A 26,411-nucleotide genomic window follows, 5' to 3' on the forward strand; every position below is an offset into this window, starting at 1 on the left:
AAAAGTTCAATTTTGGTTTCATCTGACCAGAGCACCTTCTTCCACATGTTTGGTGTGTCTCCCAGGTGGCTTGTGGCAAACTTTAAACGACACTTTTTATGGATATCTTTAAGAAATGGCTTTCTTCTTGCCACACTTCCATAAATGCCAGATTTGTGCAATATACGACTGATTGTTGTCCTATGGACAGGGTCTCCCACCTCAGCTGTAGATCTCTGCAGTTCATCCAGAGTGATCATGGGCCTCTTGGCTGCATCTCTGATCAGTCTTCTCCTTGTATGAGCTGAAAGTTTAGAGGGACGGCCAGGTCTTGGTAGATTTGCAGTGGTCTGATACTCCTTAAATTTCAATATTATCGCTTGCACAGTGCTCCTTGGGATGTTTAAAGCTTGGGAAATCTTTTTGTATCCAAATCCGGCTTTAAACTTCTTCACAACAGTATCTCGGACCTGCCTGGTGTGTTCCTTGTTCTTCATGATGCTCTCTGCGCTTTTAACGGACCTCTGAGACTATCACAGTGCAGGTGCATTTATACGGAGACTTGATTACACACAGGTGGATTGTATTTATCATCATTAGTAATTTAGGTCAACATTGGATCATTCAGAGATCCTCACTGAACTTCTGGAGAGAGTTTGCTTCACTGAAAGTAAAGGTGCTGAATAATTTTGCACGCTCAGTTTTTGATTGGTTAAAAAAGTTTGAAATATCCAATAAATGTCGTTCCACTTCATGATTGTGTCCCACTTGTTGTTGATTCTTCTCAAAAAAATACAGTTTTATATCTTTATGTTTGAAGCCTGAAATGTGGCAAAAGGTCGCAGAAGTTCAAGGGGGACGAATACTTTCGCAAGGCACTGTATATTGTCTATCTGCCACCCAATCAAATCAAGATAGGGCTCTAGTGAGAGGATTCTAATAGATACAAGGACAACCATGCACACACGGCAGCAGGTAGCCTAGTGGTTAGAGTATTGGGCCGAAAGGTTGCTGGCTCGAATCCCCGAGCTGACAAGGTAAAAGTCTTGGTTCTGCCACTGAACAAGGTGGTCATGGTAAATAAGAATGTGTTCTTTATTTTTTTTCACCTTTATTTAACCAGGTGAACAAGTTCTCATTTACAAATGCAACCTGGCCAAGATAAAGCAAAGCAGTTCGACACGTATAACAACACACATGGAGTAAAACAAACAAAAGTCAATAATACAGTAGAAAAATAAGTCTATATACAATGTGAGCAAATGAGGTGAGATAAGGGAGGTAAAGGCAACAAATAGGTCATGGTGGCAAAGTAAATACAATATAGCAATTAAAACACTGGGATGGTAGATTTGAAGAATGTGAAAAGTAGAAATAAAAATAATAGGTGCAAAGGAGCAAAATAAATAAATAAATACAGTAGGGGAAAGGGTAGTTGTTTTGGCTATTTATAAGATTAACTATGTACATGTGCAGTGATCTGTGAGCTGCTCTGACAGCTGGTGCTTAAAGCTAGTGAGGGAGAAAAGTGTTTCCAGTTTCAGAGATTTTTGTAGTTTGTTCTAGTCAATGGCAGCAGAGAACTGGAAGGAGAGGCGGCCAAAGGAGGAATTGGCTTCGGGGGTGACAAGTGAGATATACCTGCTGGAACGCGTGCTACGGGTAGGTGCTGCTATGGTGACCAGTGAGCAGAGATAAGGCGGGACTTTACCTAGCAGGGTCTTGTAGATGACCTGGAGCCAGTGGGTTTGGCGACGAGTATGAAGCAAGGGCCAGCCAACGAGAGTGTACAGGTCGCAGTGGTGGGTAGTATATGGGGCATTGGTGACATAACGGATGGCACTGTGATAGACTGTATCCAGTTTGTTGAGTAGGGTATTGGAGGCTATTTTGTAAATGACATCGCCGAAGTCGAGGATCGGTAAGATGGTCAATTTTACGAGGGTATGTTTGGCAGCATGGGTGAAGGATGCTTTGTTGCGAAATAGGAAGCCAATTCTAGATTTAACTTTGGATTGGAGATGTTTTATGTGAGTCTGGAAGGAGAGTTAACAGTCTAACCAGACACCTAGGTATTTGTAGTTGTCCACATTTTCCAAGTCAGAACCGTCCAGAGTAGTGATGCTGGACGGGCGGGCAGGTGCAGGCAGAGATCGGTTGAAGAGCATGCATTTAGTTTTACTTGTATTTAAGAGCAGTTGGAGGCCACGGAGAAGGAGAGTTGTATGGCATTGAAGCTCGTCTGGAGGGTTGTTAACACAGTGTCCAAAGAAGGGCCAGAAGTATACAGAATGGTGTTGTCTGCGTAGAGGTGGATCAGAGACTCACCAGCAGCAAGAGCGACATCATTGATGTATACAGAGAAGAGAGTCGGCCCAAGAATTGAACCCTCTGGCACACCCATAGAGACTGCCAGAGGCCCGGACAACAGGCCCTCAGATTTGACACACTGAACTCTGTCGGAGAAGTAGTTGGTGAACCAGACGAGGCAATAATTTGAGAAACCAAGGCTGTTGAGTCTGCCAATGAGGATGTGGTGATTGACAGAGTCGAAAGCCTTGGCCAGGTCAATGAATACGGCTGCTCAGTATTGTTTCTTACCGATGGCGGTTAAGATATCGTTTAGGACCTTGAGAGTGGCTGAGGTGCACCCATGACCAGCTCTGAAACCAGATTGTATAGCGGAGAAGGTGCGGTTGGATTCTAAATGGTCGGTGATCAGGCAGGGTAGGATAGATATGTCTGTAGCAGTTTGTTTCTGAACTGACTTGCCTAGTTTAAAAAATATATATATGTTTTGATCAACCATGATTCATGCTTTCACATTTTATTTGTTGATCATGAGAGTCTAAAGTTTTTCAACCAATCAGCATCATAGTTGTTGAGACGCGGCAGTACAGAAACACCTCGACGTTTTTCTTAACCACATGTGACGTATGTAAGGGTATAAGTAAGACCATATTTCATATTTCCCTCCTCTAAACCCCAGTTGATAGTGCTGTGTGAACGCCAGCGCTTCCTCGCCACTTATTCCTAGAAAAAATATATATATAAAAAATATATATATTTTTTAAACCTTAACATATATATTTTTTAACCAACTCGTTGAAGCAGGAGTTGATATTCGAACTGAAGTGGAACGACGAGAATGTTACGCTGCGTTTCTCTGGTTACTGTTACCATCTGCAACGGGAAAAGCAAGCAAGGACATGTTGATTTCAAGCTCTATTTTGTCAATTATATAGACATTTTAAACAACATATACGTAACGTACTGGTCGTATTTTAAACGTTTCAAATATTTATCTTCTAAATTGAAACTTCATTAGAACTTGTCAAGCTTGTTAAACTTTGCTAGCCAGCTGGTTTAGATTCAACCCTCGAGTTAGCGTAACCAGACCCTTTTTAAATTACGAACAATTTCGTCTGAAAGGTAACATTTTTTTTGTCGGATTTCGTTACGAAAATGAACCCCGGTGCTCCTACTTACCCCATGGCATCCCTGTATGTCGGTGATCTTCATCAAGATGTGACCGAAGCTCTGCTATACGAAAAATTCAGCCCCGCCGGGGCCATCCTTTCCATCCGGGTCTGCAGGGATATGATCACCCGTCGTTCCCTCGGGTACGCCTATGTCAACTTCCAACAGCCAGCTGATGGTATGTAGCGAACTGTCATGTAAATATTGTATCTATTTTAAAGGTTGTCAAAGCCAGGAAAGATGACACGGCTAGTCTGTTTCTCCTCCATGTGACAGTGAGACAGACATTGTACACGGGCATCGCTGGCTTGGCTAGTCTAGTCACAAACAACTCGCTACCTACACACAGCTGTCTGTATGACTGTTCTACACTCTGATTCCACGTACATTTATCACTAGTCATTGAATCATAATCGAGATGATTAGCTGCCATTCTAGAGACAGGACAATAGTTGGATTGTCCTGTTTGTTTTGGGTGGGGCATCGTGTTTAAACCATATCCCTGGATGGATTTAATATCTGACCAAATGAACTGGCTGTAGTATATATTATAAACCATATCCCTGGATGGATTTAATATCTGACCAAATGAACTGGCTATAGTATAAACCATATCCCTGGATGGATTTAATATCTGACCAAATGAACTGGCTGTAGTATAAACCATATCCCTGGATGGATTTAATATCTGACCAAATGAACTGGCTGTAGTATATATTATAAACCATATCCCTGGATGGATTTAATATCTGACCAAATGAACTGGCTATAGTATAAACCATATCCCTGGATGGATTTAATATCTGACCAAATGAACTGGCTGTAGTATAAACCATATCCCTGGATGGATTTAATATCTGACCAAATGAACTGGCTGTAGTATAAACCATATCCCTGGATGGATTTAATATCTGACCAAATGAACTGGCTGTAGTATAAACCATATCCCTGGATGGATTTAATATCTGACCAAATGAACTGGCTATAGTATAAACCATATCCCTGGATGGATTTTAAGGTCATTTTCAGTTAATTTGGTCAGATATTAAATCCATCCAGGGATATGGTTTATACTACAGCCAGTTCATTTGGTCAGATATTAAATCCATCCAGGGATATGGTTTATACTACAGCCAGTTCATTTGGTCAGATATTAAATCCATCCAGGGATATGGTTTATACTACAGCCAGTTCATTTGGTCAGATCTAAACCAGTTATTTGAAGAAATAGGGAAGTAAATCTAGTATGGGGTCGAAATGTAGCTATCACTGGAGTGGGGGGGCTTATCACTGGAGTGGGGGCTATCACAGGAGGCATAATGTGTTAATATAATTCCTCTTCTCAGCTGAGAGGGCTCTAGACACCATGAACTTTGACGTGATCAAGGGTCGTCCTGTCCGCATCATGTGGTCTCAGCGTGACCCATCCCTGAGGAAGAGCGGGGTGGGCAACATCTTCATCAAGAACCTAGACAAATCTATTGACAACAAGGCCCTCTACGACACCTTTTCTGCCTTCGGCAACATCCTGTCCTGCAAGGTAATAACTCACACAACCTTTCAGCCCCAAGGAGGGTGTTGTATTGGTTAGAAATGTGTTGCATGATGGGATAGTTTTTATCCTCAAGTTGACCTTAATTGTATTGCATATCTAAAACTCGTGCCAACCCTCCTTTCTCCAAGGTGGTTTGTGATGAGAATGGCTCAAAGGGGTATGGCTTTGTGCATTTTGAGACCCAGGAGGCGGCTGAAAGAGCCATTGAGAAAATGAACGGCATGCTGCTCAATGACAGGAAAGTGTAAGTGTGATCAGTAAAGGTTTCTTCTGTCGTGGCTCTTTAATGGTACTAATACAATTGTTTTAATAATAGTGTGGTTGTTTGTTTTTTACAACTTGCGTCTCTGACTGTGAACTTGGTTTCTTGCTGCAATGCCACAGTTCTACCTGGAAGTGTACATTCTGGTAACGAGGTTGTGTCGTACAGGGTTTCCCACACTCGGTCCTGGGGCCCCTGTTTGGTGCACGTTTTGTTTTTTGCCTGATGATGAGATGGTTATTTGAATCATCTGTGTAGTGCTAGGGCAAAAAATGAAACGTGCACCCGGGTGGGGGGGTGGGGGGATAGGACACGACTCAGTAACCAGCTCGTAGCCTACAGCTATGTGACTTGGTTGTAAACGTGTTTCTACGCCTGCATTGCTTGCTGTTTGTGGGTTTAGGCTGGGTTTCTGTACAGCACTTTGAGATATCAGCTGATGTAAGAAGGGCTTATAAATCAATTTGATTTGACAGAGTTTGGGAAAGGGGGGAGGGGTGGTAGGACAGTGTTTGGGAAGTAGGTGGGGGGGGGGGGTTAGGACAGAGTTTGGGAAAGCCTTGTGTAGTAGGCTACGGGGAGCAGGTCTGGACATTTTGGTGAGGGTTTTGTCTGCCAGCTCCAACTAGTTTTTCTATCGCAGGTTTGTGGGACGATTCAAATCTCGCAAAGAACGTGAGGCTGAGCTTGGTGCCCGGGCCAAAGAGTTCACCAACGTTTACATCAAGAACTTTGGTGAAGATATGGATGATGAGAAACTGAGGGAGATCTTCAGCAAGTATGCCGAGTATGGTATGGTTATTACTTTCCACCCACACTCAGAAACCAAGTCACATAGCTGTAGGCCACGAGCTGGTTACTGGGTCGTGTCTCTAACATCTAGGCAGTGCCAGGAGTATCTGAACTGTCTCCTGTAACATCTAGGCAGTGCCATGAGCATTTGAACTGTTTCCTCTAGAGGTCGACCGATTAATCGGAATGGCCGATTTAATTAGGGCCGATTTCAAGTTTTCATAACAATCGGAAATGTGTATTTTTGGGCGCCGATTTCCATTTATTTAAAAAAAGAAAATTATACCTTTTATTTAACTAGGCAAGTCAGTTAAGAACACATTCTTATTTTCAATGACGGCCTAGGAACTGTGGGTTAACTGCCTTGTTCAGGGGCAGAATGACACATTTTCACCTTGTCAGCCTAGGGGTTCCAATCTTGCAACCGCACAGTTAACTAGTCCAACGCTCTAACCATTGCACTCCACGAGTAGCCTGCCTGTTAAGCGAACGCAGTAGAAGCCAAGGTAAATTGCTAGCTAGCATTAAACTTATCTTATAAAAAAACAATCAATCATAATCACTAGTTAGTTATAACTACTAATCCAGTTTAGCAGGCAATATTAACCAGGTGAAATGGTCATTTCTCTTGCGTTCATTGCACGCAGAGTCAGGGTATATGCAACAGTTTGGGCCGCCTGGCTCATTGCAAACTAATTTGCCAGAATTTTACGTTATTATGACGTAACATTGAAGGTTGTGCAATGTAACAAGAATATTTAGACTTAGGGATGCAAACCCGTTAGATAAAATACCGAACGGTTCCGTATTTCACTGAAATAATTAACGTTTTGTTTTCGAAATGATAGTTTCCGGATTCGATCATATTAATGACCAAAGGCTCGTATTTCTGTGTGCTATTATGTTATAATTAAGTCTGATTTGATAGAGCAGTCTGACTGAGCAGCAGCAGGCCCGTAATCATTCATTCAAACAGCACTTTCGTGCGTTTTGCCAGCAGCTCTTCGCAAGCGCAGCGCTGTTTATGACTTCAAGCCTATCAGCCTAATGGCTGGTGTAACCAATGTGAAATGGCTAGCTAGTTAGCTGGGTGTGCGCTAATACTGTTTCAAACATCACTCGCTTTTATATTTGGAGTAGTTATTCCCCTTGCGCTGCAAGGGCTGTGGCTTTTGTGGAGCGATGGGTAACGATGCTTCGAGTGTGGCTGTTGTCGATGTGTTCCTGGTTCGAGCCCAGGTAGGGGCGAGGAGAGGGACTGAAGCTATACTATAGTGCCTATAAAAACATCCAATAGTCAAAGGTATATGAAATACAAATGGTATAGAGAGAAATAGTCCTATAAATACTATATTAACTACAACCTAAAACCTATTACCTTGGAATATTGAAGACTCATGTTAAAAGGAACCAACAACTTTCATATGTTCTCATGTTCTGATCAAGGAACTGAAACGTTAGCTTTTTTACATGGCACACATTTTTACATGGCACACATTACTTTCTTCTCAACACTTTGTTTTTGCATTATTTAAACCAAATTGAACATGTTTAATTTTTTATTTGAGGCTAATTTATATTAAGTTAAAATAAGTGTTACTTCATTATTGTTGTAATTGTCATTGTTACAAATAAATACATTTTTTAAAATTGGCCGATCAATCGGTATCGGCTTTTTTGGTCCTCCAATAATCAGTATCGGCGTTGAAAAATCATAATCTGTCGACCTCTAGTCTCTAACATCTAGGCAGTGCCATGAGTATCTGAACTGTCTCCTGTAACATCTAGGCAGTGCCATGAGTATCTGAACTGGCTCCTGTAACATCTAGGCAGTGCCATGAGTATCTGAACTGTCTCCTGTAACATCTAGGCAGTGCCATGAGTATCTGAACTGGCTCCTCTATCATCTAGGCAGTGCCATGAGTATCTGAACTGTCTCATCTAACATCTAGGCAGTGCCATGAGTATCTGAACTGTCTGCTGTAACATCTAGGCAGTGCCATGAGTATCTGAACTGTCTCATCTAACATCTAGGCAGTGCCATGAGTATCTGAACTGTCTCCTCTAACATCTAGGCAGTGCCATGAGTATCTGAACTGTCTCCTCTAACATCTAGGCAGTGCCATGAGTATCTGAACTGGCTCCTGTAACATGTAGGCAGTGCCATGAGTATCTGAACTGGCTCCTCTATCATCTAGGCAGTGCCATGAGTATCTGAACTGGCTCCTCTATCATCTAGGCAGTGCCATGAGTATCTGAACTGTCTCATCTAACATCTAGGCAGTGCCATGAGTATCTGAACTGTCTGCTGTAACATCTAGGCAGTGCCATGAGTATCTGAACTGGCTCCTCTATCATCTAGGCAGTGCCATGAGTATCTGAACTGGCTCCTCTAACATCTAGGCAGTGCCATGAGTATCTGAACTGTCTCATCTAACATCTAGGCAGTGCCATGAGTATCTGAACTGTCTCCTCTAACATCTAGGCAGTGCCATGAGTATCTGAACTGGCTCCTGTAACATGTAGGCAGTGCCATGAGTATCTGAACTGTCTCATCTAACATCTATGCAGTGCCATGAGTATCTGAACTGTCTCCTCTAACATCTAGGCAGTGCCATGAGTATCTGAACTGGCTCCTCTATCATCTAGGCAGTGCCATGAGTATCTGAACTGGCTCCTCTATCATCTAGGCAGTGCCATGAGTATCTGAACTGGCTCCTCTATCATCTAGGCAGTGCCATGAGTATCTGAACTGGCTCCTCTATCATCTAGGCAGTGCCATGAGTATCTGAACTGGCTCCTGTAACATCTAGGCAGTGCCATGAGTATCTGAACGGTCTCATCTAACATCTAGGCAGTGCCATGAGTATCTGAACTGTCTCCTCTAACATCTAGGCAGTGCCATGAGTATCTGAACTGGCTTCTCTATCTAGGCAGTGCCATGAGTATCTGAAATGTCTCTTGTAACATCTAGGCAGTGCCATGAGTATCTGAACTGTCTCCTCTATCATCTAGGCAGTGCCATGAGTATCCGTGTCATGACTGATGACAGTGGCAAATCCAGAGGCTTTGGCTTTGTGAGCTTCGAGAGGCACGAGGACGCCCAAAAGGTGAGCTTAATGTGTTTGAAATGGTTGGTGGCGTTTCATACGGAGGGTCTCAATCAAGGATGGGAAGGCTGATGGCCATATTGTAAAAGAGGATGTCTGTTCCAGGCTGTTGATGAGATGAATGGGAAGGAGCTGAATGGAAAGCTCATCTACGTGGGCCGCGCCCAGAAGAAGGTGGAGCGTCAGACGGAGCTGAAACGCAAGTTTGAACAGATGAAACAGGATCGCATGACGCGCTACCAGGTCACAGTGAATCAGCACTTTGTGATGTTGTGCAGTTTTTGTTGCAGCATTGTCAAATTCCATGTTTTCTCTACAATGGACTGTACTGGCCAAAATGGCTGCCACAGTGCGTAATTCATGAGCCCCACATCCCTCTGGCATGATTGCTGGGGATAAATGTGTTCTACAGACAATTACCAGTTCATCGACGGTTAATATCTGGTCTATCAATGCAAGGTCAGAATCAAAAGGAATGTTGAATAGTATTGTTTTGTAAAAGTATGTTCTACATGTCTTCTCCAGGGTGTCAATCTCTACGTGAAGAATCTTGACGATGGAATTGATGACGAGCGCTTGCGTAAAGAATTCTCCCCATTCGGCACCATCACCAGTGCCAAGGTAAGGACCAACCTCCTGGCTGTTGGTGTGTTAAAGAGAACCAACCTCCTGGCTGTTGGCGTGTCAAAGAGAACCAACCTCCTGGCTGTTGACGTGTTAAAGAGAACCAACCTCCTGGCTGTTGGCGTGTTAAAGAGAACCAACCTATTGGCTGTTGGCGTGTTAAAGAGAACCAACCTATTGGCTGTTGGCATGTTAAAGAGAACCAACCTCCTGGCTGTTGGCGTGTTAAAGAGAACCAACCTCCTGGCTGTTGGCGTGTTAAAGAGAACCAGCCTATTAGCTGTTGACGTGTTAAAGAGAACCAGCCTATTGGCGTGTTGAAGAGAACCAGCCTATTGGCTGTTGGCGTGTTGAAGAGAACCAGCCTATTGGCTGTTGGCGTGTTGAAGAGAACCAGCCTATTGGCTGTTGGCGTGTTGAAGAGAACCAGCCTATTGGCTGTTGGCGTGTTGAAGAGAACCAGCCTATTGGCTGTTGGCGTGTTGAAGAGAACCAACCTCCTGGCTGTTGACGTTTTAAAGAGAACCAGCCTATTGGCTGTTGACGTGTTAAAGAAAACCAGCCTATTTTTTTATTTTTTATTTCACCTTTATTTAACCAGGTAGGCTAGTTGAGAACAAGTTCTCATTTGCAACTGCGACCTGGCCAAGATAAAGCATAGCAGTGTGAACAGACAACACAGAGTTACACATGGAGTAAACAATAAACAAGTCAGTAACACAGAAAAAAAGGGGAGTCTATATACATTGTGTGCAAAAGGCATGAGGAGGTAGGCAAATAATTAAAATTTTGCAGATTAACACTGGAGTGATAAATGATCAGATGGTCATGTACAGGTTGGTGTGCAAAAGAGCAGAAAAGTAAATAAATAAAAACAGTATGGGGATGAGGTAGGTAAAAATGGGTGGGCTGTTAACTGATAAGACTATGTACAGCTGCAGCGCTCGGTTAGCTGCTCAGATAGCAGATGTTTGAAGTTGGTGAGGGAGATAAAAGTCTCCAACTTCAGCGATTTTTGCAATTCGTTCCAGTCACAGGCAGCAGAGAACTGGAACGAAAGGCGGCCAAATTAGGTGTTGGCTTTAGGGATGATCAGTGAGATACACCTGCTGGAGCGCGTGCTACGGATGGGTGCTGCCATCGTGACCAGTGAACTGAGATAAGGCGGAGCTTTACCTAGCATGGACTTGTAGATGACCTGGAGCTGGATGTCTGGCGACGAATATGTAGCGAGGGCCAGCCGACTAGAGCATACAAGTCGCAGTGGTGGGTGGTATAAAGGTGCTTTAGTGACAAAACGGATGGCACTGTGATAAACTGCATCCAGTTTGCTGAGTAGAGTGTTGGAAGCAATTTTGTAGATGACATCGCCGAAGTCGAGGATCGGTAGGATAGTCAATTTTACTAGGGTAAGTTTGGCGGTGTGAGTGAAGGAGGCTTTGTTGCGGAATAGAAAGCCGACTCTTGATTTGATTTTCGATTGGAGATGTTTGATATGAGTCTGGAAGGAGAGTTTGCAGTCTAGCCAGACACCTAGGTACTTATAGATGTCCACATATTCAAGGTCGGAACCATCCAGGGTGGTGATGCTGGTCAGGCGTGCGGGTGCAGGCAGCGAACGGTTGAAAAGCATGCATTTGGTTTTACTAGCGTTTAAGAGCAGTTGGAGGCCACGGAAGGAGTGTTGTATGGCATTGAAGCTCGTTTGGAGGTTAGATAGCACAGTGTCCAAGGACGGGCCGGAAGTATATAGAATGGTGTCGTCTGCGTAGAGGTGGATCAGGGAATCGCCCGCAGCAAGAGCAATATCATTGATATATACAGAGAAAAGAGTCGGCCCGAGGATTGAACCCTGTGGCACCCCCATAGACTGCCAGAGGACCGGACAGCATGCCCTCCGATTTGACACACTGAACTCTGTCTGCAAAGTAATTGGTGAACCAGGCAAGGCAGTCATCTGAAAAACCGGGGCTACTGAGTCTGCCGATGAGAATATGGTGATTGACAGAGTCGAAAGCCTTGGCGAGGTCGATGAAGATGGCTGCACAGTACTGTCTTTTATCGATGGCGGGTATGATATCGTTTAGTACCTTGAGCGTGGCTGAGGTGCACCCGTGACCGGCTCGGAAACCAGATTGCACAGCAGCGAAGGTACGGTGGGATTCGAGATGGTCAGTGACCTGTTTGTTGACTTGGCTTTCGAAGACCTTAGATAGGCAGGGCAGGATGGATATAGGTCTGTAACAGTTTGGGTCCAGGGTGTCTCCCCCTTTGAAGAGGGGGATGACTGCGGCAGCTTTCCAATCCTTGGGGATCTCAGACGATATGAAAGAGGGGTTGAACAGGCTGGTAATAGGGGTTGCGACAATGGCGGCGGATAGTTTCAGAAATAGAGGGTCCAGATTGTCAAGCCCAGCTGATTTGTACGGGTCCAGGTTTTGCAGCTCTTTCAGAACATCTGCTATCTGGATTTGGGTAAAGGAGAACCTGGAGAGGCTTGAGCGAGTAGCTGCGGGGGGGCGGAGCTGTTGGCCGAGGTTGGAGTAGCCAGGCGGAAGGCATGGCCAGCCGTTGAGAAATGCTTGTTGAAGTTTTCGATAATCATGGATTTATCGGTGGTGACCGTGTTACCTAGCCTCAGTGCAGTGGGCAGCTGGGAGGTGGTGCTCTTTTTCTCCATGGACTTCAGTGTCCCATAACTTTTTGGAGTTGGAGCTACAGGATGCAAACTTCTGTCTGAAGAAGCTGGCCTTAGCTTTCCTGACTGACTGCGTGTATTGGTTCCTGACTTCCCTGAACAGTTGCATATCGCGGGGACTATTCGATGCTATTGCAGTCCGCCACAGGATGTTTTTGTGCTGGTCGAGGGCAGTCAGGTCTGGAGTGAACCAAGGGCTATATCTGTTCTTAGTTCTGCATTTTTTGAACAGAGCATACTTATCTAAAATGGTTAAGAAGTTACTTTAAAAAAATGACCAGGCATCCTTAACTGACGGGATGAGGTCAATGTCCTTCCAGGATACCCGGGCCAGGGTGAGTAAAACAAACTTAGGGAGGAGGCTTCTGATGTTGATATGCATGAAACCAAGGCTTTTTCGATCACAGAAGTCAACAAATGAGGGTGCCTGGGGACATGCAGGGCCTGGGTTTACCTCCACATCACCCGCGGAACAGAGGAGGAGTAGAATGAGGGTGCGGCTAAAGGCTATCAAAACTGGTCGCCTAGAGTGTTGGGGACAGAGAATAAAAGGAGCAGATTTCTGGGCATGGTAGAATATATTCAGGACATAATGCGCAGACGGGTATGGTGGGGTGCGGGTACAGCGGAGGTAAGCCCAGGCACTGGGTGATGATGAGAGAGGTTGTATCACTGGACATGCTGGTTGTAATGGGTGAGGTCACCGCATGTGTGGGAGGTGGGACAAAGGCGGTATCAGGGGTATGAAGAGTGGAACTAGGGGCTCCATTGTGAACTAAAACAATAACTAACCTGAACAACATTATACAAGGCATATTGACATTTGAGAGAGACATACAGTAATCACAGGTGTTGAATTGGGAGAGCTAGCTAAAACAGTAGGTGAGACATCAACCGCTAATCAGCTAGCACAACAACAGCAGGTAAAATGGCGTTGACTAGGCAGGGAGGGTCGGATTAACTACACACAGAGCCTGAGTGCGGCTGGGGCCGACAGATAAAACATAAACAAGCAGAATGGAGTACCGTGATTAATGGACAGTCCAGCATGCATCAGCTATGTAGCCAAGTGATCAGTGTCCAGGGGGCAGCGGTGGATGGGGCAGGGAAGCTGGAATGGCGAATATTATCCAGGTTAAAAAACTGGCTGGCTGTGCAGAAGGTAAAAGGTAAAAGCCGCTAGCAGTGGCTAACAATGACTAAATAGCTTGTAGCTAGTTAGCTGGTTGACGTGTTAAAGAGAACCAACCTCCTGGCTGTTGACGTGTTAAAGAGAACCAGCCTATTGGCTGTTGGCGCGTTAAAGAGAACCAGCCTATTGGCTGTTGGCGTGTTGAAGAGAACCAACCTCCTGGCTGTTGACGTGTTAAAGAGAACCAGCCTATTGGCTGTTGGCGTGTTAGAGAACCAGCCTATTGGCTGTTGGCGTGTTGAAGAGAACCAACCTCCTGGCTGTTGGCATGTTGAAGAGAACCAACCTCCTGGCTGTTGGCGTGTTAAACAGAACCAGCCTATTGGCTGTTGACACATGTTAAAGAGAACTGCTTTGTTCTGTTCAGCTGTGTGCTAAGAACCGTTTCCTCCCCCCTCTCCTCCATTAGGTGATGATGGAGGGTGGTCGCAGCAAGGGCTTCGGCTTTGTGTGCTTCTCCTCCCCGGAGGAGGCCACCAAGGCCGTGACGGAGATGAACGGGCGCATCGTGGCCACCAAGCCGCTGTACGTGGCGCTGGCTCAGAGGAAAGAGGAGCGTCAGGCTCACCTCACCAACCAGTACATGCAGAGGATGGCCACCGTCCGGCCCGTACCCAACCCAGTCCTCAACCCCTACCAGCCTGCCCCTCCTTCTGGGTACTTCATGGCTGCCATCCCACAGGTCACCACTTGGTCAATTCAGTTCATGTCAATCAAACAATCACATTTATGTCAATCAATCGATCTAGCCATTGATATTCATGGTGTTCACAGGATCACAGTTCAGTCCATGGACAAAGTGGAAGTGTGTCAGACTGGATGCTGTTGTATGTAGATAATACCTGCACTGTGTTCTCCATCCCTATAGGCTCATAACAGAGCTGCTTACTACCCTGCCAACCAGATAGCCCAGCTGAGACCCAGCCCTCGCTGGGCCACCCAGGGTGTGAGACCTCAACGTGAGTAGTACGTCCTCATAACCTCTACTACTTTACGATATGACCACTGACTTCTGCAATCATAGTTTAGTGTTAAAAGTATTCCTAAATGACATTGTTGGGACTTCAGACTTCCAGAACATGCCAGGCTCCATACGTCCTTCCACACCCAGACAGCCCAGCTTCAGCCCTATGAGGCCAACCAACCAGGTGCCTCGCATGATGTCCACGCGAAGCGTGGGTGAGTAACCTGGAGAGAAACTCATTTGTGCCCGTCTTTGTAATATGTAGTAGTGCTTCTGCATTATGTACATGCTAATGCAGGATTTATATTGGATTTAGGTGCTTTATGACGTTACATTTGAAATAACGTCAAAATGATCTCTTCTTGCCCCTCTGCAGGCCCCCAGACCATGGGGCCCCGCGCCCCTTCGGCCCCAGTGGGTGGAGCCCCGGTGCGTGGCGTGCCTCAGTATAAGTACGCCACCGGAGTCCGCAACCCACAGAACCACGTTAACTCACAGCCCCAAGTCACTATGCAGCAGGTATGCCTCCTCTCTCCTATCAAATGTCAACTGAAGGCAGTATTAGAAAATAATGTGCCATTTATCAGATATTTTTATCCAAAGTTACTTACATATGTGCATACATTTTGTTTATGGGTGGTCCCGGGATTCGAACCCACTACAAGCACCATGCTCTACCAACTCCGTTAAGGGACCGCGTGGCTTTACAGGGGACCACAAAAATATGATCTACCGTGTCAATATTACCTTGGTGTGTTCTCTCTAACCCTGTGTCTGTGTAGCCTGCTGTCCATGTGCAGGGCCAGGACCCTCTGACTGCCTCCATGCTGGCCGCTGCACCACCTCAGGAACAGAAGCAGATGTTGGGTGAGAGTAAACTCAACCCCAGACTGAACACCAAGCATTCATATCAACACCACTGTTTCCACGGTCATGGGGCCTCAACAATGACGTGCTGAAACATAGTTGTCACTTTATGTAGCATGGTGTTGTAGCAAACGACTTTCATGACATGTTTATTTAACTAGGCAAGTCCAATTAGGAACAAAGTTTTATTTACAATGACGGCCTACCGGGGAACAGTGGGCTAACTGCCTTGTTCAGGGGCAGAACCATTTTTACCTTGTTAGGTCAGGGATTCGATCCAGCAACCTTTCGGTTACTGTCCCAACGCTCTAACCACTAGGCTACCTGCCACCCCTACATGCACCAGAAACAGGGTACGCTTTGTGACTTTCCAGAGAAATATCAGCAAGCTAGGCTAGCTATTACTCAGTGGTAGAAAAAGTACCCAATTGTCATACTTGAGTATAAAAGTAAAGATACCTTAATAGAAAATGACTCAAGTAAAAGTGAGTCACCCAGGAAAATCTGACTTCAGTAAAATTATCTAAAGGAAATGTAATTGCTCAAATATACTTTATCAAAAGTAAAAGTATAAATCATTTCAAATTCCTTATATTAAGCAAACCAGACGGCACCATTTAGTTTTTTTATACATTGCCAGGGCACGCTCCAACACTCAGACGTCATTTAGAAACGAAATATCTGTTTAGTGAGTCCGCTAGATCAGAGGCAGTAGGGACGACCAGGGATGTTCTCTGTTTAGTGAGTCCGCTAGATCAGAGGCAGTAGAGATGACCAGGGATCCCTACTGGGGGACAGATGTTCTCTGTTTAGTGAGTCTGTCAGATCAGAGGCAGTAGGGATGACCAGGCATGTTCTCTGTTTAGTGAGTCCGCTAGATCAGAGGCAGTAGGGATGACCAGGGATGTTCTCTGTTTAGTGAGTCCTCCAGATCAGAGGCAGTAGGGATGACCAGGGATGTTCTCTGTTTAGTGAGTCCTCCAGATCAGAGGCAGTAGGGATGACCAGGGATGTTCTCTGTTTAGTGAGTCTGTCAGATCAGAGGCAGTAGAGATGACCAGGGATCCCTACTGGGGGACAGATGTTCTCTGTTTAGTGAGTCTGTCAGATCAGAGGCAGTAGGGATGACCAGGGATGTTCTCTGTTTAGTGAGTCCTCCAGATCAGAAGCAGTAGGGATGACCAGGGATGTTCTCTTAGGTGTGTGAATTAGACCATTTTCCTGTCCTGCTAAGCATTCAAAATGTACTTTTGAGTGTCATGGAAAAAGTATGGAGTAAAAAGTACATACTTTACTACATTCATAAAGAAAGTTAAAAGTTGTCAAAAATATAAATAGTAAAGTACAGATACCTCAACTACTTCAGTACTTACAAGTATTTTTACTTAACAACTTTACACCACTGCTATTACTGCAGAAAACACAGAATGTCAGCGCACTGTTCTCTTATTGGCTAACGGAATCCGTCTCGTCGCAAGTCTTTCACTAAGATTTGACATGCAGACATTTTAAAGCCGTTCAGATCAAGCAAACTGCGTTATAAAATTGCATAAAATTGGGCTTAACATCCATTCAACCCACCACACTGTCAATCTTCCCTCCTGTTTCTGAGCCAGGACACTAAAACCCTGTTTGTCCCCAGGTGAGCGCTTGTTCCCGTGCATCCAGAACATGCACCCCAGCCTGGCTGGGAAGATCACTGGCATGCTGCTAGAGATAGACAACTCTGAACTGCTTCACATGCTGGAGTCTCCCGAGTCTCTCCGCTCTAAGGTCAGTTCTGCTCCCTGACCAGAATGTGTCATCAGGAGAAATTCCTTGAAGCCAGGCGAGCCCAAGTAGTCAGAGCATTTGAGGAAACTGTGTAACCCTCTGACGGATTTTAAATGTTGTAGTGTACAGATGAGTTTGTAGCTGTGGTAATAGGTGATGCTGTTATTAACCTGGTTGATGTTGCTGGTAGGTGGATGAGGCTGTGGCTGTGCTGCAGGCCCACCAGGCCAAGGAATTAGTCCAGAAGACTGTCCCCAACTCTGCTGGTGGTCCGAGTGTCTGAGCCCAGGTAGGCCGAGTGTCTGAGCCCAGGTAGGCCGGGTGTCTGAGCCCAGGTAGGCCGGGTGTCTGAGCCCAGGTAGGCCTGTTTCAGGTCTAGCATTACACTCAGCATTATACATTGGTCATCTGATGCGCAGATACTTGTTGTATACCTACGATCATGACTGAATGCTTTTTCTGTCTTCACAGGGATGGGGAACCTTGGAACTTCATCTTTTAAAAAATGATAATTCTGATGAAACTTTGGAAAAAGTTAACACCAAAACAATGCAAAAAGAGAACCTGTTCTAAAAAGGCAAGTCTTCTTTCAGCCAGGCCTAGAGAAGAGCACACTGGCTTTAGAAAAAGTTTCAAAATAAACATTTAAAGTGTTTTAGAAGAGAATTCCATATGATGGAATGAGGGCTTCCAGAAAGTGTTCCCTTCTGGTGTTTTATTCCTTTTAGATGTATCAATGTTTGGGGTGTACGTGGCCAGGATGTTGAATAACCAGCGTTGTGAAATGTACCTTTACCTTTGTTTGCTTGAATTAAACTTCTTAAAGGATTGGATGTTGTCATATTGGTTGAAGTTATAAACAATCTAAATAAAGTCACACACTCCGTGTGTAATCTTCCAGCAATGTAATGGGTATTTACCAATGTGTAAATACAGTAAATAGTGCATTTTATTAAGGGAACAATGTTCATCTGTTCCCCACAACATATAAGAGCATGAGAACGGGAACTTGCACTGTAATAAAAAAAAAAAATGTGGAGACCCCTTCAAATTAGTGGATTTGGCTATTTCAGCCATACCTGTTGCTGACGGGTGTATAAATTTGAGCACACAGCCATACAATTTCCATAGACAAACATTGCCAGTAGAATGGCCTTACTGAAGAGCTCAGTGACTTTCAATGTGGCACCGTCATAGGACGCCACCTTTCCAACAAGTCAGTTTGTCAAATTTATGCCCTGCTAGATCTTCCCCGGGTCAACTATAAGTGCTGTTATTGTGAAGTGGAAATGTCTAGGAGAGCAACAGCTCAGCCGTGAAGTGGTAGGCCACACAAGCTCATAGAACGGGACTGCAGAGTGCTGAAGCTCGTAAAAACTTCTGTCCTCGATTGCAACACTCACTACAGAGTTCCAAACTGCCTCTGGACGCAACGTCAGCACAATAACTAACTGTTCATCGGGAGCGTCATGATTTCCATGGCTGAGCAGCCGCACACAAGCCTAAGATCACCGCACAGATCCCTGACCTCAACCCCCATTGAACACCTTTGGGATGAATTGGAACGCCGACTGCGAGCCAGGCCTTATCGCCCAACATCAGTGCCCAAGTCCATGATTTTGGAATTAGATGTTCGTGCAGGTGTCCACATTATTTTGGCTGTGTAGTTTAGTGAACATGCTTGGGCACAGTGGAAGTTACCTGCTGCAGTATGTCTCCTAGTTCTGTGCTCAGTTCTTTTGCTGCCAGTTGTTCTCGGTGTATCATCCAACGTGTCCATATGGCAGAAAGAAACACATTCAGAACTAGTGCAGAGGCCTAATCATCCCCTGTGCCGTTTCCTGCTCCCGAATCGTGAGACAGAACAATATGTCCTCATGAATAGCATCCGGTGACCTGTTTAGCCAACAATAGTCAATGCATGGTCATCTGGGCCCTCACAGCTAATGTCCATTTGGAGAGTATAATCTGGGGAGTTTGAGTCGTTCCGTCCGTTTTCTCTTGATTGCTTTGTGTTTTCTGACAAAGGTATTGGTGTGAGTTTGTCCCTCTGCCTCCACACACATTGTTTTCACCATATCAATTGCAGCCGGTAATATCAAAGTCTCTGCAATAGTGTGTGGTTTCATAGTGTATCATGCCTAGTCATTCAATGATTCAACGTTTCAAGTGCAATGGTCAAGTGCAGCCGTTCCCCATGATCTAAGGGCGCTCATATTTTGGGGCCGCGACCCCTAGCTGCAACAAACACTCAAACTGGACAGTTTTATCTCACTCTCTTAATTCAAAGACATAGACACTCTTACTGACAGTTGTGGCTGCTTTGCGTGATGTATTGTTGTCTCTACCTTCTTGACCTTTGTGCTGTTGTCTGGGCCCAACAATGTTTAACCTGAGCTGCTACCATGTTGTTTTGCTGCCATGTTGTTGTCTTAGGTCTCTCTTTCCTGTGTATCCTGTGCTAATCGTCCTCTGGAATAACAGACATTCTGGAGTAATAATTCCATAACCAACTAGTCCTGTGCGAAATAGGGCTCCTGTCTAATCTGAAATGTAGCAAAGTAGAGCTGCAATATGTCATTAGTTAGTTTTAAAGGGCAACTACACTTCCTGATTTTGAAATGCTCGTAGCCATGACTACATTCAAACACGAGTTGATATCGGTGTGGTTTGATGTGGGTGTCTCCTGTATTTGCAGGTGGGAAGAGTTGGTCAAATTTATTTTGCCATTTAGCTTGAGCCTGGCTGGTTTGTGACCTGACTTTGAACCCTAGCTCAGGGGCTAGTTAGGGACTGTCAATAAATTACACAATGTAAATGTGACAATATTTTCATGTTGCACACCTTTTAGTTCTAATGCTTTTGATATCTGTGTATTAATTTTGGTTGGTTTGAGGTTTTTAAGTCATTGTAATTTGGAGCTATTGGATTTTTAACATATTGTCCCATATACATTGTGTAATTTACAGATGGTCCCTAAATCACGCCATAGGGATATCCAAAGTCAACCCAAGTAATGCCTGTAGTAAATTATCAGGTCATATGCAGCTGCACTCTGAATTGATGAATACTGTCCTGCCAGCTGTGGTCCTGTGGGCAGAATTTATGAATACTGTCCTGCCAGCTGTGACCATGAGGGCAGAATTGATGAATACTGTCCTGCCAGCTGTGACCATGTGGGCAGAATTGATGAATACTGTCCTGCCAGCTGTGATCATGTGGGTAGAATTGATGAATACTGTCCTGCCAGCTGTGATCATGTGGGCAGAATTGATGAATACTGTCCTGCCAGCTGTGACCATGTGGGCAGAATTGATGAATACTGTCCTGCCAGCTGTGACCATGTGGGCAGAATTGATGAATACTGTGCTGCCAGCTGTGACCATGTGGGCAGAATTGATGAATACTGTCCTGCCAGCTGTGGGCAGAATTTATGAATACTGTCCTGCCAGCTGTGGTCATGTGGGCATAATTGATGAATACTGTCCTGCCAGCTGTGATCGTGTGGGCAGAATTGAAACAAACCCAACCTTCATTTACGTTATGATGCAGTCAAGGTCACACGTTTTGAACGAGACTGACTTTATTACCAAAATGATCCTATTTACACTTTGTAGGCAATTTTGACAGTAGAATAGATGTTTCTGGTTCATATCGATGCCACATGGTCCATTTTCTAAATGAAAGTTGATTTTTAGGGGCAGTTGTTCTTTAAAGTTACTGTATACCGACACAAACGGGGCAACTGTAAAGAGAAATTCAAGTGTCCACATAACAGAGCAGCACAACTCCAAATATAACAGATGAGAAGCTACATAGCCCCGAGTCGTCTATATGAATATAAAGAGACATGAGCCCAATAAAAATTACCTGTAGAATGTAATGATTCATTTCATCAGTTCTACCAGCTGTGAGATTTTTACATTACATAACATTTGAGGATTTTTTATTTTCTTTCACCTTTATTTAACCAGGTAGGCTAGTTGAGAACAAGTTCTCATTTGCAACTGCGACTTGGCCAAGATAAAGCATAGCAGTGTGAACAGACAACACAGAGTTACACATGGAGTAAACAATAAACAAGTCAGTAACACAGTAGGGAAAAAAATGATTTACTTATGATTTTTTTTACCTTCGATTTTTCAAAGTTTTGTTCACTTCCAATCTAAGTACAAAGCTGACCCTTTTCCCCGGTCTTTCTGGCTGCCCTGTCCCTTCTAAGTTGAATTTGGTTTGTCATATACACATGAAGTAGATAAATTAATAAAAAGAGTAATACAAATAAAAGCTCAATTAAATAATTTAATCAATTTAATAATGGGCAGTTTTTTTTATTTTTACAAATAGTTTTAATATTTCCTATATGGAAATAACAGACATGATCCAAACATATTGACCTGCAGAATGGATTAGGTTATGACCTCTATAATGAATTGAATGTTGTCAGTTCTCCCACCTCAACACTGGTAATTTGAAACAGGGTTAAATATGTTGTAGTAAAGTTCAGTCCACAGGGGGGCACTGTGTCCCTGTCAGAAAAACTTCTCTCTTTTGGTGCCAGCCAGCCAGTAGAAACGAATCCCATCAAATACACTCGCTAGAAGTAAACACTTGACCTAATATCAACATCCTTAGCTTGCCAATTCACTAAATATATTGTTAAATAACTCTGACACCCAATAGCTTAAGGATGCTGATCGCTAACGCTAGTTTATTTGCGTTATGTTGAGGCAGGCTAGATAAAGTAGTTCTGCCCTCCACCGAATTCACTGCTGCCTCAACCAGCATGCATTTTTTTTGTTGCCTTTCTTTCGTAAGAAGTTGCGTAAGAAATGTGTTTATTTGCTCTGTGCTATACTGCAGACGGAGTCACAGACGTTTTGTTGAGTGAGGACATTGACGTCTAAACGGTGGGAAGGGGTCAAGGGACGTGAGCGGTCCCGTGCGGTGTGAAATTACGACAAATCACAGCAGGCACCGGTCCCGCCAGGGGCTTCTTGCAGCACTGTCACGACTTCCGCCGAAGTAGGGTCCTCTCCTTGTTCGGGCGGTGGTCGGCGTCGCCGGACTTCTAGCCATCATCGATCCACTTTTCATTTTCCATGTGTTGTCTCGTTTTTCTTCACACCTGGTTTCAATCCCCTCAATCACTTGTGTATTTAACCCCCGTCTCCCCCCATGTCTTTGTGTGGGATTGTTTATTGTACGTGATGGGTTTTTGTACCCAATATTTTGATATTTTTATGCTGTTGGTTTTGCTATTAAACTGCTCCGGCTATTACCATGTTCTGCTCTCCTGCGTCTGACTTCCCTGCCACTGGTTACACACCCCTTACAGAATCCCACACCAAGACAGGGGGGTAACAGAGGGTTAAATACACAAGTGATTGAGGGAATTGAAACCAGGTGTGAGGAAAAACAAGACAAAACACATGGAAAATTAAGTGGATCGATGATGGCCGAACAAGGAGACGCCCGAACAAGGAGAGGACCCAATGGAAGTCGTGACGAGCACGCTATATTGTATTGTACATTTTTTTTAAATACTGCATAGCTCAAGTGATGTGTGGTTATGGAAACTAATATTTGACCATCAAAACGTTCAGGGCTGGCCTAATGATGCCACTGTCCCACACCAAGCCCACGCCAGTCCAACACGGCTTAGCCCAAGCCAGTCCAACGCGGCTTAGCCCAAGCCAGTCCAACGTGGATATATGATAGTAACAACTTTGTATCAAAAAATATAATGTAACAGGCAGCTGATCCAAAAGAGTGGACTATATCAGGAGAAGTGAGGGCTGACCATGGGGCCTGATGTACAAAGGCACATCGGCCCAATGTTGGCAGCCTACGTGGTGCCCGTGTGGACATGTTTACTGAGAAGATACACTCAGCATAACATACACACTGAAGTCATGCTTCTGAGGTTTGATTAATGAAATAGAATCAGAAGTAGATGAGGATGCTATAATAATATAATAGTTAGGATTTAGAACATACTGCATTACTGTAGTGGCCTACTGTGCCTTTGGCAGGAATGTCATCATGTGAGTGGTCTTATGTCATAATAAAATAAACATTTCCTGTGTGCTTTGATAAAGTAGAGAGCTGACACGCATTATAGTGTTGTCCATTGCATGCCTGTCATGGACTACTTCAAAACAACAAATCAAGAGTCAAGGTTAGTCGATATTTCTTTATAGCAAAAATTAGAATAGGTCAATTTGTTTTGAACCATAACGATAAGTTAGTTAAACAACACAGACCAGTCCAGTCCAGATTGTACTCAACAGCGAGCAGAAATGGAGCTTTTAGTGCTTTCCACATGAGGGCCAAAATATTTGAGGCAAAACTGGTCCTGCCAAGGCTAGGGCCAGTCTGACATCTTGTAAATGTATTGGCTTAAAAATAGATCTTGGTTAAAAAAAGTCCCTTGTGAATTCCAGGTCAATCCAGGATAGTTAATCCACCGCCTGTGTGGAACTCGATACATGCGGAGAATCTCAAATGTATACTCCTCGCGTTCTCTCGCCTATCCTTCTCAAAACCCATTGGATGAGAAAGCCAAAGATCCATCCCCTCTGACCTCCTCCAATTGGTTTTGAGAAGGAGGCGAGGAAGAAAGGACGCGAGAAGTATTCAATTGAGATTCTCCCAAATTACAACCTATTTCCATTATAGTGAACTTCCTTCTGGTCAAAGGCAGTGCTCTCCAGTGTTTCCAGAAAGTGTTCACACCTTTCCACATTTTGTTGTTACAAAGTGGGATTCAAATGGATTGTTGACAAAAAATGACAATTCAATCTACACAAATACTCTGTCAAAGTGGGAGGACAGTTGTAACATTTGTAAATAAATGAAACAGGAATATATCTTGATTTGACAAGTTTTCAACCCCCTGACTCAATACATGTTAGAAACACCTTTGCTATTCACCTGCTATTCGTTGGGGGTGGAGATCTAATAAATGAAGGTGGGGTGGAGGTGGGTCTACAAACACCACATTAATGAATGTGTGTCGACAGATATGCTTTGTTCTCTTGCACTGCCCTTTCCCACCTGGACAAAAGGAACACCTTCGTGAGAATGCTATTCATTGACTACAGCTCAGCGTTCAACACCATAGTGCCCTCAACGCTCATCACTAAGCTAAGGACCCTGGGACTAAACACCTCCCTCTGCAACTGGATCCTGGACATCCTGACGGGCCACCCCCAGGGGGTAAGAGTAGGCAACAACACGTCTGCCAAGCTGATCCTCAACACGGGAGCCCCTCGGGTACGTGCTTAGTCCCCTCCTGTACTCCCTGTTCACCCATGACTGCGTGGCCAAGCATGACTCCAACATCATTAAGTTTGCAGACAACACAACGGTGGTAGGCCTGATCACCAACAAGAATGCGACAGCCTATGGGAGGAGGGCAGAGACAACAACCTCTCCCTCACCGTGATCAAGACAAAGAAGATGATCTACTGCAGGAAAAAGAGAACTGAGCACGCCCACATTCTCATCGACGGGGCTGCAATGGAGCAGGTTGAGAGCTTCAAGTTCCTTGGTGTCCACATCAACAACAAACTAACATGGTCCAAGCACACCAAGACAGTCGTGAAGAGGGCACGACAAAACCTATTCCCCCTCAGGAGACTGAAAAGATTTGGCATGAGTCCTCAGATCATCAAAAGATTCTACAGCTGCACCATCAAGAGCATCCTGACTGGTTGCATCACTGCCTGGTATGACAACTTCTCGGCCTCCGACTGTAAGGCACTACAGAGGGTAGTGCGTACAGCCCAGTACATCACTGGGGCCAAGCTTCCTGCCATCCAGGACCTCTATATCAGGCAGTGTCAGAGGAAGGCCCTAAATTGGCCAAAGACTCCAGCCACCCTAGTCATAGACTGTTTTCTCTGCAACCGCACGGCAAGCGGTACCACAGCGCCATGTCTAGGTCCAAAAGGCTTCTTCTTAACAGCTTCTACCCCCAAGCCATAAGACTCCTGAACATCTAATCAGATGGCTACCTGGGATATTTGCATTGACCCCCTCCTCCCTTTTTCTTACGCTGATGCTACTCTCGCTGTTAATTATCTATGCATAGGCACTTCATCCCTACCTACATGTACAAATTACCTCAACTAACATGTACCTCCACACATTGACTCAGTACCGGTACCCCCTGTATACAGTGGGGCAAAAAAGTATTTAGTCAGCCACCAATTGTGCAAGTTCTCCCACTTAAAAGATGAGAGGCCTGTAATTTTCATCATAGGTACACTTCAACTATGACAGACAAAATGAGGGGAGAAAATCCAGAAAATCACATTATAGGATTTTTTATGAATTTATTTGCAAATTATGGTGGAAAATAAGTATTTGGTCAATAACAAAAGTTTATCTCAATACTTTGTTATATACCCTTTGTTGGCAATGACAGAGGTCAAATGTTTTCTGCAAGTCTTCACAAGGTTTTCACACACTGTTGCTGGTATTTTGGCCCATTCCTCCATGCAGATCTTACTGACAGCTGTGGATGCTTCGGGTGATGTATTGTTGTTTCTACTGTTACATCCTAAGATGCTGGGTTCTTTTACTGAAGACTCCAAAGCGTACTGATAATAAACAGAACAGATTTATTTAATGTTCTCCTTAACATATTTCAGTCTACTGCTCTCTACAGCCTCTTCAGCCCAACAGTCTACTGCTCTCTACAGCCTCTTCAGCCCAACAGTCTACTGCTCTCTAAAGCCTCTTCAGCCCAACAGTCTACTGCTCTCTACAGCCTCTTCAGCCCAACAGTCTACTGCTCTCTATAGCCTCTTTAGCCCAACAGTCTACTGCTCTCTACAGCCTCTTCAGCCCAACAGTCTACTGCTCTCTACAGCCTCTTCAGCCCAACAGTCTACTGCTCTCTATAGCCTCTTTAGCCCAACAGTCTACTGCTCTCTATAGCCTCTTTAGCCCAACAGTCTACTGCTCTCTACAGCCTCTTCAGCCCAACAGTCTACTGCTCTCTACAGCATCTTCAGCCCAACAGTCTACTGCTCTCTACAGCCTCTTCAGCCCAACAGTCTACTGCTCTCTACAGCGTCTTCAGCCCAACAGTCTACTGCTCTCT

At 44.5% G+C, this 26,411-nt stretch overlaps 1 protein-coding gene and 1 non-coding gene across 7 annotated transcripts; both read left to right on the forward strand.

Annotated features, from left to right (window-relative positions):
- The first annotated feature begins 2,941 nt into the window (after nt 1–2,941).
- On the forward strand, nt 2,942–18,126 carry pabpc1b (poly A binding protein, cytoplasmic 1 b). Of its 6 annotated transcripts, none has more exons than XR_005041329.1 (15): nt 2,943–3,637; nt 4,806–4,999; nt 5,143–5,258; nt 5,920–6,068; nt 9,084–9,178; nt 9,284–9,421; nt 9,704–9,799; nt 14,102–14,374; nt 14,561–14,651; nt 14,761–14,871; nt 15,033–15,175; nt 15,439–15,523; nt 17,166–17,296; nt 17,487–17,654; nt 17,768–18,126. XR_005041329.1 is itself a non-coding variant. In XM_036971330.1 (15 exons), exons 1-14 carry the CDS (start codon nt 3,445–3,447, stop codon nt 17,577–17,579), a joined length of 1,908 nt encoding a protein of 635 aa, XP_036827225.1. In that variant the 5' UTR covers nt 2,943–3,444; the 3' UTR covers nt 17,580–17,608; nt 17,768–18,126. The 6 variants fall into 6 exon arrangements, 4 of the variants coding, with proteins under 4 accessions (XP_036827227.1, XP_036827225.1, XP_036827224.1 ...); XR_005041330.1 differs by having other exon boundaries at nt 17,487–17,631; XM_036971330.1 differs by having other exon boundaries at nt 17,487–17,608.
- LOC118946552 lies at nt 9,464–9,596 on the forward strand. The gene has a single exon (XR_005041423.1). It is a non-coding gene; the product is annotated as a small nucleolar RNA SNORA5 (small nucleolar RNA).
- Nucleotides 18,127–26,411: the final 8,285 nt, after the last annotated feature.

This window comes from Oncorhynchus mykiss, chromosome 32 (genome assembly GCF_013265735.2).
Source record: "Oncorhynchus mykiss isolate Arlee chromosome 32, USDA_OmykA_1.1, whole genome shotgun sequence".
NCBI classification, from domain to species: domain Eukaryota; kingdom Metazoa; phylum Chordata; class Actinopteri; order Salmoniformes; family Salmonidae; genus Oncorhynchus; species Oncorhynchus mykiss.

Coding starts and splice junctions, on each gene's coding strand:
- pabpc1b (XM_036971330.1), top strand. CDS start 3,445: ATGAACCCCGGTGCTCCTACTTACCCCATGGCATCCCTGTATGTCGGT. Junction 5,259..5,919: donor CTGCTCAATGACAGGAAAGT/GTAAGTGTGATC, acceptor TTTCTATCGCAG/GTTTGTGGGACGATTCAAAT. Junction 17,297..17,486: donor CCGAGTCTCTCCGCTCTAAG/GTCAGTTCTGCT, acceptor TGTTGCTGGTAG/GTGGATGAGGCTGTGGCTGT.